The sequence below is a fragment of the Melanostigma gelatinosum genome (genome assembly GCF_949748355.1).
Source record: "Melanostigma gelatinosum genome assembly, chromosome: 3".
NCBI lineage: Eukaryota > Metazoa > Chordata > Actinopteri > Perciformes > Zoarcidae > Melanostigma > Melanostigma gelatinosum.
The window spans coordinates 30,438,883-30,454,940 of record NC_136636.1 but is presented as its reverse complement, the minus strand read 5'-3'; the positions used below and the strand labels follow the sequence as shown (position 1 = coordinate 30,454,940).

At 44.8% G+C, this 16,058-nt stretch overlaps 1 protein-coding gene across 5 annotated transcripts in view; it reads left to right on the top strand.

Annotated features, from left to right (window-relative positions):
- The window catches only part of cadpsa (Ca2+-dependent activator protein for secretion a), a gene marked incomplete at its 5' end in the record, with an annotated part of 257,936 nt that overhangs the window by 158,919 nt on the left and 82,959 nt on the right, over positions 1 to 16,058 (top strand). For 4 of the 5 annotated variants that reach the window (XM_079265777.1, XM_079265776.1, XM_079265774.1 and 1 more), the window contains 2 exons: positions 5,157 to 5,263; positions 11,617 to 11,773. In XM_079265777.1, the coding sequence (XP_079121903.1) occupies positions 5,157 to 5,263; positions 11,617 to 11,773 (264 nt within the window). Of the gene's footprint in view, positions 1 to 5,085; positions 5,264 to 11,616; positions 11,774 to 16,058 lie in introns of all 5 variants that reach the window. The other variant, XM_079265773.1, reaches the window with a different exon arrangement.

Sequence of the window (16,058 nt, the reverse complement as noted above, 5' to 3'; positions counted from 1 at the left end):
TGTTATTTTTTTAACAAATTGACTGTTACTTAGTGGAGAGAACTCTGGAGGATCCAGGTGACGTTGTACTGTATGTCTAACCTCTGCTGTTAGCTCATCTGACTTAAACCATTCCAACATAGACCCTGTCACCACCTTCCTGATACCTGGACGTTGACCAGCAAAGGCACAGAAACGTCACAGAACATGTTTCAGGACCGTTGTGACCCCTCCACCCCCCATGTGGTGTTTCTTACTGCACTAAAGGATTAGACTGGCCAAGGACCCTTTGTTGAGATGAATCACTTCCATTGAGAATCAGAAGATATAAGAAATAACACAATTCAAAAGTTTGGTGGAAATTGGCAAGAATATAATTTTGCAATGATTAAACTGGACTATGTAAGATACTAGATCCAACTGGGCCTTACCCAAATGATAAGCATTTGTAAAAAGCATTGTAACCGATGTAACGTTGATGAAACACAACAGGGGAGCAGAAATGGTTGATGATTGACAAATGGAAAGAGAAATATTTAAGATAATTCACACATTGCTAGTTAAAGTAACTTCTGTTGTTGAGTAACCCAAAAGAGCGACAAACGAGTGCAAACATCCAAACATGGAAGAAAACACTGTTTGCATGCAGGTGACATTTAAATGATTTCGATCCAAACATTACCTTTTCTTTAAGATAGGAGTAAAGAAAGAACAGATATGATTCCTGATGGCCAATGAGCAGTGAGCAAGCACTCAATCCACGGAAAACTGGACTTGGCAACAAGTTGGACAATCTCCGGTTAAAGAAGACCTTCAAACTTCCAACATGTCAGAACACATGTGTATAAGTCATAAAATAATAAATAATACATCCCAGTGAAGCGGTCCACGATAAAAAACCATCACCATGAAACTTGAGCTGTCCTGTCTCAGGCTGACATAATGGAGCTGTCCACTTGCCGTCCTGATTAGATCTAACAAAGCTTGAGTCCTTTCTAACAAATGTTTTTATTTCATGAAATAAAAATAAAGTAATTGTTCCTTTGTCTCCAAAAGTACTTTTAAAATCCGTTTAACTCGAGCCCTATTTTTAGGCCTCTGCTCGAAAATTGCATACCCTGACTAAAGAGTGTAATTCTCTAACTACAAGGTCTATTTGAATAGTGTTTATGTTATAATAAAGGGAACACTTGTGAGATCTGTTCAGATGTGTAAAATCAGTGTATGTGGTACTGGTTAAGAGTAAATGAAGATGGCACACAGCTCAAACTGAAAAGTTTCAGGTCGCCTTTAAAAAAAGCACTTTTATTGATATTATTTCTTTGAAATAATGCAGCTGAAAGCCTAAAAACTCTCCCAAATCATAGCACAACATGTCAGCAGTCTCTATGCATTTGACTTTGATAAAGTGAAGCATGACAACGTTAGAGAGGTTTTAGTACAGAGAGGTCAGGCGGGGTCAAGCTAAATATATAGTTATATAGTATATCAAATTACCAAACATGTTCCATTGTAATTTGATACACTATATAACTATATATTTCACTTGTTTTATCACGAATAGTGTTCAATCTATCCAAACACAGCAGTTTGGCTTCATTGTGACAGCCTGAATCCTCTCTGAGCTGTGAAACATGGATCCATCCTCGACTGTTTGCCTGTGTCTATGTGAGGCTATCTCAGCCTATGATTGGTCGATTTCAGACACTGACACCTCGTTGACACCTCCCCTTCGGTCCCCCATGCTTGTCAGACCCCCTTTCTTCAGGAAACAGCTCAGTAAACACACAGGATATACGTAGCAACAGTGTTTAGCCGGGAAACGGGATATTATTGTTATACCACCATACACTGAAACACCACCTTATAACATACCTACAAACTTGTCGCTTTTCGGCAAAATTCGCCGTTTTGAATCAAAATATATCATCCACGTGAATCGTGTAGATCCGAAGAGGTTTTTTTTGGGGGGGGGGGGGGGTCAACTGGCCAGCCAGCGTTTCTCAGATTGGAGTGAGACGAGGAGAAAAGGTGATGTCGTGCTCTTCGCAATATAACATCTTTGATGTGACGTGTCGAGTCTTGGCCAATCAGCTTTAAGATGTCTACACCGTCTTCATTTCCCTCCGTTAAAGTTTAAGTTCCGTTATGTTCCGTTCCAGTTTAAGTTCCGTTATATTCCGTTAAAGTTTAAGTTCCGTGATGTTCCGTTAAAGTTTAAGTTCCGTTATGTTCCGTTACAGTTTAAGTTCCCCCCCCACCTCCGTGTTCCGGTTCAGTTCACGCGGTCACTCATTAACGTTAAACCGGAACACCGGCGCATCTGGTTGCAGATTGTTTGTTTTAACTCAAAGTAGAATGAGGATGACACTGATGAGATGATGAGGTCAAAGAGCTTCAGGAAGAGGAGGCTGGTTGTGTAGCGCAGCTTGACGCAGGGCTGAGCTGTGAGTGGAGCCTGGATAAAGGTGGAGCTGGGCCTGGATAAAGGTGGAGGTGGGCCTAGATAAAGGTGGAGCTGGGCCTGGATAAAGGTGGAGCTACTTGCTGTCATGAACACTGGTGAAATACACTCCGGCTACTTGCTGTCATGAACACTGGTGAAATACACTCCGGCTACTTGCTGTCATGAACACTGGTGAAATACACTCCGGCTACTTGCTGTCATGAACACTGGTGAAATACACTCCGGCTACTTGCTCTCATGAACACTGGTGAAATACACTCCGGCTACTTGCTCTCGTGAACACTGGTGAAATACACTCCGGCTACTTGCTGTCGTGAACACTGGTGAAATACACTCCGGCTACTTGCTCTCGTGAACACTGGTGAAATACACTCCGGCTACTTGCTGTCATGAACACTGGTGAAATACACTCCGGCTACTTGCTGTCATGAACACTGGTGAAATACACTCCGGCTACTTGCTGTCATGAACACTGGTGAAATACACTCCGGCTACTTGCTCTCATGAACACTGGTGAAATACACTCCGGCTACTTGCTCTCGTGAACACTGGTGAAATACACTCCGGCTACTTGCTGTCGTGAACACTGGTGAAATACACTCCGGCTACTTGCTCTCGTGAACACTGGTGAAATACACTCCGGCTACTTCCTGTCGTGAACACTGGTGAAATACACTCCGGCTACTTGCTCTCGTGAACACTGGTGAAATACACTCCGGCTACTTGCTCTCATGAACACTGGTGAAATACACGTTGGTTCAAGGGGGTAAAAACACGCCACTATGGCTACTCGTGGTCGTGAACACTGGTGAATTATAGTTCTGATCGATGCGAAAAACATGCTCATGTTCGTCTGCACATGTTCAGAAATTCAAAAATTTAATCATTTCCAAATAGGCTCGGTAATTAGTGGCTTGCTTTGACATGTTTAGGAAATCCGGCATCCAGCAGCAAGGTGAACTGCAGTCAATGAGCCGCAGCATGTCATGTGCTCTACCTCAGGCATGCTCATGACATGTCAGACCATAGTGGGTTGTGGGTAATGCAGGAGCCTTAGCAGTGCCTGCTGTGGAGAAGATTTCAGACAGAACTGAGAAATCACAATTGCAGCATTTTCAAAATGCTTCATCACTGCAGACAGAAACAGCAATGTACCATAGCTACTGAATAGATATAAAACTAAATCAAAATGTGAATTGATTCAAATCCCTGAATTGAACCACCATCTTCTACAAAGCTTCGCTTCTAACTTCACCCTGACACTTGTTACAACAGAATTGAATCTTGCTGATTGGATATTTCAGGCATTCTGCTTGAAGTCTTGGTGTTTCTACCTCAGAATCCATCACCTTCCATATCAGGAATACTTGGAGTGCATGCTTACAACATGGCCTCTTATAAAGATAGTCCATTTCAAAACCAACAGTCAGTTGAACTCATTTTTAGTTAAACCCGCCAGGCATCTGTCAACTATTACATCCTCAGGCTGTGGTATAAATTCAAGCCTCTCACTGAACATACGAAACGTCAAAGTATGAAAGACAAAATTGTATTCAGTGCAGTCTACTCTTAATGCAAGTGCATGCAACTCCCCCATTCAAACCAATCAGACTGTAAAGTCAGATATGCTGTCGGGATGAGCACAACATAACCGCCACATTGCTGCATGATGAGTGTTCAATGTACATGCTGTTTGCATCCCTTATCACGCCATGTTTCCTCTGGATGACATCATCACTGCACAGTGACAGAGATGTGCATCAGTCACTACGTACGTACCTCGGGCCATCACCACCTCCAGCCACCCAGCAGTGCTTCTGGCACTCACAGGGATAGTGTTGATTGCAAAAACGCTTTAACAATATGTAATAACCCCAGAATTAAAGTATAACTAGGGCTAGGTAAAATGTGTTGCACATGAACTTTGCTTCAAGGAAATATTGTCTATTAACACCATAAGGAGTGAAATCAGCCAGAATCTGACCTTAAAGGAGCAGTGTGTAGGATAGAGGGGGATGTATTAGCAGGAATGTAGTATTTATTACTGTGGTTTCTTTAATGTATTCCCACCTGAAAGTAAGAATGTTTTCACTAGCTTAGCATGAGCCGTTTCTATCTACTTACAATGCGACAGCTTTCTACAGTAGCCCTTAACGGACAAACCAAACACTGGCACTAGAGAAGGCCTTCGTGTTTTAACGTTTAAATGGCAGAAGAAGAAGAAGTGGCTGGTGTTCTAAATCCATCTCACCGCTAGATGCCCCCAAATCCTTCACACTGCTCCTTTAGTCACACTATTATATTCTCCATGCTACAAACACGATGCAGTCTTTAGTCCTAAAGCAGTCTGATACCCAGCCCTAATTACAACAAGTTGATATTTCATGCCTGTGTTTTGAATATGACTGTGAGATATTCCCAGTGATTCAGGCTGAGGCTGTAGACTGGGCTAAGGATCACAACAGCTATCCAAAATTTGTGAGTGACTTAATCCTCTAGCTCCAGTGTTTAGGAGTAGTCAGGGCAACATGCATGATGTGTACCTTTAACGATCTAAATACTGTATGAAACAAGATACACTTTTATATCTCAGACCAGGGATGTGCTTCATCCCTTTGGGTTGCATGCATACAGAGTAGCAAGAGACAGAAAGAAGGCTTAGCTACTGATCACACTCTGCCCACATTGACCCTTGACCTTTGTGCTCCAGAGAATGTAGGGCGGTTAGTCACCCCTGCTAAAAAACTGGAGGACAATATTCGCCTGGCCGAGCTGGTGATTGAGGTGCTTCAGCAAAATGAGGAACACCATGCTGAGGTCAGTGCATCTGCACACACACACACACACACACACACACACCATCTAAGGAAAATATTGCTCATTCAGTCATTTTAAAATGAAGAAAATGTGTCTCCTACATCATAAAAATGACTGTTCTGTTTCTTAGACTCATTTACAGTAATCAATTCACTGTAAAATCCACCTGCACACAGACAACACTCAGCCTTAACTTAAAATGTGTTGTTTTCTGACATGAAAGCATGTTACATACCTCAACAGGATAGCATTAAACATGTATGCAAGTAGGAAAACTATCAGCAGCCGCTGAATCATTTGAAAATAGTGATCCACTTACGATAGCATGTTAAGCTTGGTCGAACATAAAGAGCCTTACATATCCAGCTCTCATATGTAGCTTTGCCTGCTTGACATTCTTTTATATAATTCAGAACATTATTTATCAGAATTATTGTACAATCACCCTTTACTTGCTTTTGTGGAGGTTGGTTTATGGCTTTTTGCCAGTTACACCTACAGTCTATGGCTTACACATACTCGTCATTTTGATTCTTCACTGTTCATTTTGTTTGTACGCCCTCTGGCGTTTCACAGAATATAGAGTATAAACGCCTCGTGCAATGCTTGGTGTTCGCGCAACATCTGCGGAAGGTCGCGCTGCGGTGCCGACCGCAAGTAAAAACAAAGCTTTAGCCATTAGCACCAGTTTATTGCTGTACAACTAGATGCCGCATTGTGGATATACCCCCACACACAGTAACCATCTTTAAACATTTCCAGACAGAGGACAGTACTAACAATGGCCCGATGAAGAAATGTTGACTCGTGTAGCCTACTAATCAGATGGTAACTGCAACATATTGATGTTTAGTTGACAAGATGGCTCACTAGCTATCAAACAGGTGGAGATGATGTTTTTTTCACTTAGTGCTGGGCGGTATACCAGTATACCGGTTTTAATTTCTCGTATGATATCAATTTTTCACACACCGTCATAGCCAAAACAACTGCTGTCGCTCTTCAACAGGCAGCTAAATATATTGTTCGCCGCTAAGGGCGTTACGGTCGGAGCTAGTCATCTTAAGTGTGTTGAGAGGGACCCTAGTCATGGTTATAACTTTATAACAACGTTTAATAACCCACAACTAACGCTCTCTAACAGGGCAAAACACCACGACACAACAGTTTGTGACACATAAACAATTTGTAACACTAATAATTGTACATTTATAAATTTACACCGCCGAATGGCATGCAGGGTACAGCTCGCTAGCTAGCTAGCCCGCTAGCACAACAGTCTGCTAACAGCTAGTAGAAGCTCCGTCGCTACATTAAAGAACAGAACAGTGCGATGCAGGAGGAGAGAGGAGCTGCGTCTGCTGTTTGGAGGTTTTTTGGTTTTAGAAAATCCGACGTAGATCAAAAGACAATATATCGTAAAGTTTGTCGAGCCGCTGTTATTGCCTCTGGTGGCAACACTACCAATTTACTCCATCACCTCAGCCGAAAACATGTGTTGGAATACGAAGAGTGTATGCGATTACGGTCCTCGGATGCTCTTTGGGGTATTTTGGTCAGACACATATGCAACGCTAATTACCGTGTAATATGTGTGGTATTTGTTATAAATGTACGTTGGTACATAGAGAGTGATAAGAAGCTGTACATGGAGGGACTTAGGACCCAGGGGAATGTAGGTGAAGGAAACAGGAAGAGACGGAAACAGGAAGTGACAGAAGACACGCCACACAAACAGCTGTTCACCGCTTGCTGGCCAGTTCTTGTGTTAGTCTTCGGCGTTAATTCATTAATGCGTTAACGCGGAAAAAAAAAATAGCATGATATAACGTGAAACCGCCAGAATCTTACAAAATACCGTGATACACATTTTTGGTCATACCGCCCAGTCGTACTGTCCATGTCAATAACGACACAGCAGCAAAGAGGGCATTATATCACCTGCAAACCCTCTATTACAGGCTGGCAGTATGCTCCAAATGAAATCTAAATTTAGTTTTTAACATCCAGTTCCTCAAAAGAAAAAGTAAACATGGTTATCCGAAAACTTGCTGAGTTCTATGGAATTCAATCAAAAACTGGCTACAACCAGTCGAACGCCATCTGTTGACAAGTTGATGGCAATGTAGGAGGAACTGTAAAATAAAGAAAGTTCTCCGAACAGCCTCATGCTGCAATATGTCTGGTTGGAAATATGCCAATAGATATGCCAACATTCATCTAGTGTGGAGTATTCTGTCAGGTGTTGTCTCCCAAACTGCTACATCAGATTCATCAGTCACAGACAGGTTTATGTTCGGGATGTTGATTGACTTAAAAACAAACATTTGTGGACTTTCAATTGACAATGTTTACCTTTGTCTCCGGTACCGTTTCTAAAATCATCAAGTTACCTAAAAGGGATCTAAAGAGGAGTTTCAGAAAATAGTAATTTTTTACTCCTTTTGACTGTAAAAGTTTCATGTTCATTCCGATTCCAAATGTCAAATACAAAGCATTTCTGTTGATCAAGGCAAAGGGAAGAGAGATGCACATGAAGAAAACATGAATTGTGAAGGCTTGTTTGGTAATCCCTTAACCCATCTTCTCTTTCTAGCAGCTTCCTGTGAATGCTGTGCTATCTACATTACTGTGAATGATATTCTTTTGTGACTTTGCTATTGAAAGCTGACTTATTCCCTCTCTGCTTTTTATTTCAATGGTTTATTTGGTTTGCGGGGAAATGTTTGAACAGGGAAAAGAGGTATGTGATTGTTGTAGTGCCCTATGCCCCGTCTCCCACCCTACCCTTACTGTAAGTTCTGTGCATGCACTTAATGATATGCTATTGTTTTTTTTTTTGAATATTTTATTTTAACAATGCAAGAGAGCATATAGAACACAGAACATTACCAGATTTTCAAAAATAAATTATATTTTTTTCTGAGACTATATGTAATTTTTTCAAGAGGAATACAATTGTTCATTTCCACAGACCATTTGTCGATGAGAGTGGGGGAATCAGACTTCCACGTCATCGCGATACATTTCCTGGCCACACATAAAGCAATTTCTACAAGTTTCATTTGGGGCTTCGTTAAAGACCTGTTGAGAGCTGTGAAGTTTCCCAGTAAACATAGCTCAGGATCTAATGGAAAGGTAACCCCTGTGATCTTAGTTATTATACTACAAAAGTCATACCAGAAGGACCTCACCTCTGTGCAAAGCAGGTACAGTGAAGGAAGGAGCCGACCTCTATACCACATCTGAAACACATTTCTGACATTCAGGTTTGGATTTATGAAGCTTCGGTGGGGTGAGGTACAGCTGATGAAGAAAGTTACAATGCACAAGTCTGTACCGGGCATGAACTGTTGCTGACAAACTGTTCTGGCACAAATCTGACCAGAGTTCTTCATCAATTGTTATATTCAAGTCTGATTCCCATCTCATCCTGGATCTGTGTAATCCTGGTTTTGGGCCCTCATTCAGCAACATAGAGTACATTTTAGAAATAAATTTGTATACATTTCCCTGGTGAAGCAATGTTTCCACATTAGTTAACACAGGTAGAGTCATTCCAGGGCCCAGGTTGGTTCTCAAAAAGGATCTATGATATGCTATTGTTGTAGAGGATCATAATGTCTCCCTTCTCAACAATGACCCGGAACCCCTTTCGGCTTGTCGTCACTGCTAATCAAGTGCTTGTTGGCAGTGCTTGTTAGTTCCCAAGCTAGCAACAGTTTGGCCTTTGGTAATGGAGAACAGAGACAAGCACTTAAACAATGTCTTTTATTTGTTGAGCTCATTAAGCTCCGCTCTGACAAAGCAAAGTGCAGAGTTGTGACTTTCGATGCTGTACGTGTCATTTTAGCGTACAACTCTGTACCTTGTTTTCGAGGAGTCTACCCCAAATCACCCCTGAATATGCTGAACCCGTTTTCCTGTGTTTAGCCATGTGTCATTTATTCTACCGAGTCCTGTAAGTAAGCTTGGGGAAGGTGTTGTGTCACCTTTCCTTCCCTTAAAGAAACCCATTCCTCTCCATTGGATCCTTCAGCACACACAATGGAGGAAATGCGAGGCATGCTTTGTGTGAGCAGAGATAACATGATCTCTCTCCTTGCATTTCAATGAAATGTACTATGCTGCTGCTCAAATAATGTGAGCACATTGGTGAACCACCCTAACCAGCGTTAGACTCCAACCCTGGCAAATATTGGTATTAATTCCCTTTTTGTTTTGGCCAATTCACAATGAAAAAACATTCAGAACTCAAGGTTATTCTAATTTAATGTACTTGTATTAATGTTTTACTTGTGCGTCTCTAAAGCTGGTTATTGCTCATTCTATTTACTAGCCCCATGTTGTGCCTATCATGTAATCACCACTTTTAACTTCCAGTCTGTCAAGTCAATTACTACATTGAACCTATGCATTAGATCTACAGTTCTGTCAGAAACTGAGGAGTTAAACTGCTGCAAGTTGTTGAACAAGACTTAGCCACACCCACTAGCAAATGGCTAGCTAAATATGACCAACACCGGGCCCTCTCTTCATCTCTCTAATAAAGTGGAGCAGTTATGAGGCCTTTTGTAGGCCAACCCGGAGGTTGACGTCACACTGGTTCCCTCAACAAAAAGCTGAACTATGAGCAACTTTTTCTTTCCGTCTCTGAAACTCTTTGCTGATATTGTAGCTCGCTAGAGGCTAGCATCAGTTTATCATTTTACGTTACGTATTATTGTCTCTGGCACCCAACATCACAGCGACATGACATTTTCAATGTGTAACTTTGTCCCACTACTCGGAGGTGATTCGTCTTTCCTTTTGTTTTGCACCGTGATGTAATCATGACTTTGGCTGTAAATCACAGTGGCTCGTGGTTTCACATGGGACACGATCAGCGATCTCCTGGGTGAACAGCCTGTGATTTTAGACAGACCCATTCATCCATCCGACTTCCTCCCTATGTGGAGTTTGTCGCTCTTTATACTTCCTGGTTCACAATTACATGAATTACTCATGATTTGTTTGAGACAAGAAATACTTACTGGCCCTGACAACGTCATTATGATCCCGCCTCAAGTTGCATGAGCCCACTTCTTCTTTTGTTATTATTATAATATTTTATCCAAAATATCAGACTAGATGATGACTGCGCGCAATAGGAACACAAGTGAGTTTACTCATTGGACCTAAAGTGTAGTGTTTCTGTACGGATTATAGCCACACAAAAGTATCTCAATTTCACATCAGAATTTTGGTTCACACTCATGTTACATGACTTTAGTTTGGCAGGTGCTAACATGTTCACAGTGCTACAGCTGCACAGCCCACCAGGTTCATGGGTGTGATAAGCAGATATCATTTCTGGTTGCCATCTTCCTTGAGTTGATACATGGTGATGCAACTCATGAAAATAGTTCAAATTCTAAACCTTTGTACACTTCAGATAATTGGTTTGTACTGACAGGAGTGTAGAAATGTATATATTTAAAATACTCTGTTTAAGAAACATCCTGATACATCCTTTTAGTTTTACAACTTATTCCTCAAATGTAAAAGTGATGATTACATGAGTGGCACTGACTAGATGTACCTTCCTGCGAACTATCTCACACATACTACCCAATGCTACAAGCTCCCATGGCAAGTGCATGCCTCCTCCCCTTCCACCACCACCACAACCATGAAAGCCCATGGGTACATTCACATTACAGTGTTGACAGCTTGATGTGAATGAGCAAACACCATGGTTCCTCAGGGGTCCCTCTAAAGAGGCCTGGCAAGAGTGGGGGTGCATGGAAGAAAGTGAGTGTTTTTGATGTGCATGAGAGAGCCCTGTCCCTAACAGTCACTCCACTGTGTCTGCTCGATGGGGGGATACGAGCCAGACGCAGCTCGCTAGCTCCTTTCTTCTGATTGACTCACAGAAGGAGCTGCGGGTGAGTGTTTAAGTAGCTCCCTGCCATGCCTGTCAAGGAGCTGCTGCTGTGTCCTCGGTGGGCCAGCAGAAAAGCGTGTGATTTTCCGTGCCCAAGCACTGTTTTTACTGCTGTGAGTTGTGAAGAATGCTTCCCCGGAGATCTCGCAGTGGCAACAACTTGATTTCATATGGTGAAAAGGGAGAGAGAGAGCCAAGAACACTTGCAATAGATCAGTGGAGTTGCATTACATCGTCGTCCGTTATGGTAAATGAGATTCAAATTGTTAGCAGTAAATTCCTAAAGACGTGCCCATGGGCAGCACTCATATGTGCCCTCTCTTTGTCTAATTTGTCTCCTCTCTTTCACTCTCACCCTGTTGATTTCCTTCCACTCCCTGCACTCTATCTCTCTCTCCTCTCTGTCGTTCCCTCTCTTCATCTGCAGGCCTTTGCGTGGTGGTCAGACCTCATGGTGGAGCATGCCGAGACCTTCCTGTGTCTGTACTCGGCCGACATGGACGCAGCTCTTGAGGTTCAGCCGCCCGACAGCTGGGACAGTTTCCCCCTCTTCCAGCTGCTCAATGACTTCCTGAGAATGGACTGTGAGTTAGAAGCTATTAAAAAACATGTTTCAACCGTCAGCATGCATTAGACAATCGGAGCATTATGCACCATGTACAACAGTAAAACAAGTTGAGTCTCATTATTTGCACACTTTATTTGGACTTGGTTTCAGCACAAACGACTAATTTACTTAACTTGAGCATCCAGATTGTCTGTTACACAGAACCATCTGAGAAGCCGTCATTGAAAACTGTTTGGAAAAGGGCAGGTACTTTCAAAAAATATTAGTGCTGGGCAACGATTAAAATATTTAATCGCGATTAATCGCATGAATTTTTTGCGACTAATCGCATTGTTATGGCAAAGTTCAATAATGAATTATAAAGTAGTGTATTGTGCACTTTTATTTTAATTGGAGATAAAACTTAGCTGAATTTCAGGAGCAGGACCACACCTCAGCCACTCGCCCACTTCCGGCCACACTCCTATAACTACCTACCCACTCTAAGCCTCGGCACGCTCGCGTTTTCTGCACTCGCAACCGGACGCCGCCAACCGCCATCGAGAGGGTCCGGACAGCCAAACCCGTAATCTCCACCTCACTGACCAGCTGCATCCACCCGCCAGAATCTGACAACATGAAGAGTCGGACTCACGGCCGTCCTCCTTTAACTCACATCTCGGTGGCAGAGGGAGACCCGCTACCTCCAGACGTAGACAACGGAAACGTAAATCCAGCTCTCTCCTTCTTCGCTCGCTCCAGACCCAGCTCGGGAACGAGCCTCCGACGACTCTGGCTGCCGGCACGCAGCGCTCAAAGACGCCGCCCCCCCTCCACGCTCCAGCCAGGTCCCCCATCGAAGACGCACCAGCTGATATCTCCAACTCGAATACAGTCCGCCTGCTAAGAGCATCGAAACAACAAAGCAAACCGTGCCAACTCCTCACAACTTTCCCAAAGTCACGTTAGGGAAAAACAAACAAACACAAACGTACTTACATCCAAACCCACCAGCGTGACGCCAGCGACCGTGACGCCACCAAGCACCCTGAAACTCCGCCCCCCAACCCACAAAGTTCCAGGTTGCCAGGTCTTCTTTCCTCCGTCCCCCTTTCTAAGCTGTCCCCCCCTCTAAGCTGTCCCTTCACTGTTCTCTTACACCACCTTTCTTCTGCCCGTACCCAGGCACCGGGTTGCCAGGTTCCCTCTCCTCTGTCCCCCTCCCCTATCCCGCTTTTCCTACTACGCATACTCTTCCCACTAGGCAGATTCCTGGCACCGGGTTGCAGGTTCCCTCTCCTCCGTCCCCCCCCCCCTATCCCGCTTTTCCTACTACGCAAATTCCTGGCACCGGGTTGCCAGGTCTTCTTGCCTCTGTCCCCCTCTCTAAGCGCAACCCACAGCCACGGAACGCAACAACGCAACCACTGAATGCAACAACGCAACCACTGAACGCAGCAAGCAACAACGAACCGCAGCAAGCAACAACGAATCGCAGCAACGCAACGCAGCAATGGATCACAGCAAGCAACAACGAAACGCAGCAACGCAGCCACGGAATGCAACGACGCAGCCACGCAACGACTCAGCCATGCTACGCAACGCCAGAACGCAGCAGCCACGCTATGTAACGCAGCAACGCCAGAACGCAGCAGCCACGCATCGCAGCCACTGACCACAGCCACCGAACGCAGCCACGCAACAACGCAGCAACTGAATGCAGCAGGCAACGGGACGCAGCAACAGGAACGGAACGCAGCAACGGAACGTAGCAACGCAGCCACGGAACGCAGCCACGGAACACAGCCACGCAGCCACTGAACGCAGCAACGAATCGCAGCAACGCAACAATGCAGCAACGGACCACAGCAAGCAGCAACGCAGCCACGGAACGACTCAGCCATGCAACGTAACGCAGTAATGCCGGAATGGAACGGAACGCAGCAACGCCGGAATGGAACGCAGCAACGGCAGAACGCAGCCACCGAACGCAGCAATGCAACACCGCAACCACTGAACGCTACAACGAATTGCAACAACGCAACGCAGCACGGAACGACGCAGCACGGAACGTAGTGCAGCAACGCCGGAACGAAACGTAGCGCAGCAACGGAATGCACAGTACACAGTAGCCACGCCACGTAACGACGCATCGCAGCCACGCATCGCAGCAAGCAAACACGCAGTCACGCAACGACGGAACGCAGCAATGCAGCGCAACAATGTACCCCAGCAATGTAACGCAGCAATGCAACGACTCAGCAAGCAACAACGGGATGCAGCAACGCAGTGCAACGGACCGCAGCAACATAACGACGCAGCAATGCAGCAAGCAACAACGGATCACATCAAGCAACAATGGAACGCAGCAACGGAATGACGCAATGATGCAGCCACGCAACGCAACGTATCGCAGCAATGGAACGCAGCAGGCAACGGGATGCAGCAAGCACGGAACACAAAGCAACAACGGAACGCAGGACGCCAGTGCCCCCCGCCGCCTACTTTCAGAAAACACATCAAGTGACCATAACCGGGACATCTGGCACCGGGATGCCAGTGCTACCACCTCCTACTTCCAGCAACTTGCCGTAGCCGGGACACCTGGCACCGGGATGCCAGTGCCCCCACCCCACCCACTTCCAGCGATGAACCCACACAATTGGCCAACAACGATGCCGCTCCCTCTGCCGTCTTTTGGGGGGTTTTTCACGACGGACGACGTTTGCCGTAGACCAGCCTCGGATCTGGCAAGCAGATGCCAAGTCGTTTCCCCTCATGCTATGAAATCTGACCAATAGTAGCCACAGCCATCACGTGGGGCCGCGGATGGCCCAGCAAGTCCATCCCTTAAACTCCTGACAACCAGCAGTCGGTTACCCAATCATCAAATGACGCTGCGACACCCGTCCGCCAAGGGCGCGTCCTCGATGCAGCTCAGGTCTGGGCAATGCCATGGCTTTCTCGTTTCCTATTTCAGAAGTTCAGCCCTCCTGCAGACACCCGTCCAACATCGGTTCGGCCATATCCAACGCCGTCTTTAAACCCACAAATCCTCACTTGATCTTGCCGACCAGTGCACGGGCTTATTTGGGGGGCCTGCAAGGCCCGGGAGCCGCAGTGGATCCTCAGCTAAGCCTCCCCCAAACCGCATCAGGCCAAATCTCCATCAACCATTCCTCAACACTCCAAACAACCGACGAAGGCTCGCTCCGGCCGAGGTGGGGGCCTAAGCTCGTGAAAGTACTGCTATGTGAACAAAAGTGCAAGAACATTTGGTTCACGAGATGCAGGCAGCATGTTTCATACTTAATGTGAATATAATTCATACTTTGTTGGCATCTTATTCTGAAAACCGGATGTTGGTCTGAAGAACGTGGTCTCACGTTAATGCTTCCGCTAACTTTCAAAGTCCTTCGCTCGCTCCCGATCTGTGCGTTTAAATGAGTTTACGGTGAATTTCAGCATATAGGTGCACTAACATGTAAGTGGCTGCTGAGTTGACCACGGAGATCTGAGTGTCTGCTGACTTTACGAGGGATGTCCAGTAGTCTCCAGGGAGAGCAGCGGAAGTCGCCTTTTATCTACGGCAACCCTGAAGGGACATCATATCTCCAAAACGATAAACATGAGACAGTCTGACTATAGGATGTTTGCTGGCTTTTATCCCACTGTTCTTGTCATCCTCTTGTTGTTATGTATATGTATTGTCTCTTGTCTTTCAATTAAAAAAAAAAGTAATTAAAGAAATGCGTTAACGCGCGATAAAATAATTGTCGGCGTTAATTAATGAATGCGTTAACGCGAAATTAACGCGTTAACTTGCCCAGCACTAAAAAATATAGAACTTGTATCGTAGGGAGTCGGGAGAACAGCAAAAAATATCTTTCCCATGTAATAGGGCCTTCAGTGTGGTTCTTTGTTCTTTCAATAAAGAAATATTCTCCAATTCTGATATAAATGATGCTGTTGCAGAAACTTAGCTCGGGAGCTGCCATTGTTGTTCTGAGCGAACAATCGTCTCTCTGTGTCGTCTCACACTGACCTAAGCCACGCCCATTGCTGCCAGTAGCCCCTCACAGGACGCTGATTGGTCCATCCTCTGGCTTACAGGACACAAACACATTACTTGAAGCCTAAAAAGATAGATGTTTCTTGTGATATGTGATCCTGCGATTGACATTGTGAGAATCCAGCTGCCATGCAAGCTGAATATTTACTCACTGCCCAAGTGACCTCATCCATACTACGTCATATTTTGATAACTGCTTCCAGCATCACAATACAATATTGTGAAACGGCCGCGGTTAAGGTCTGAACTG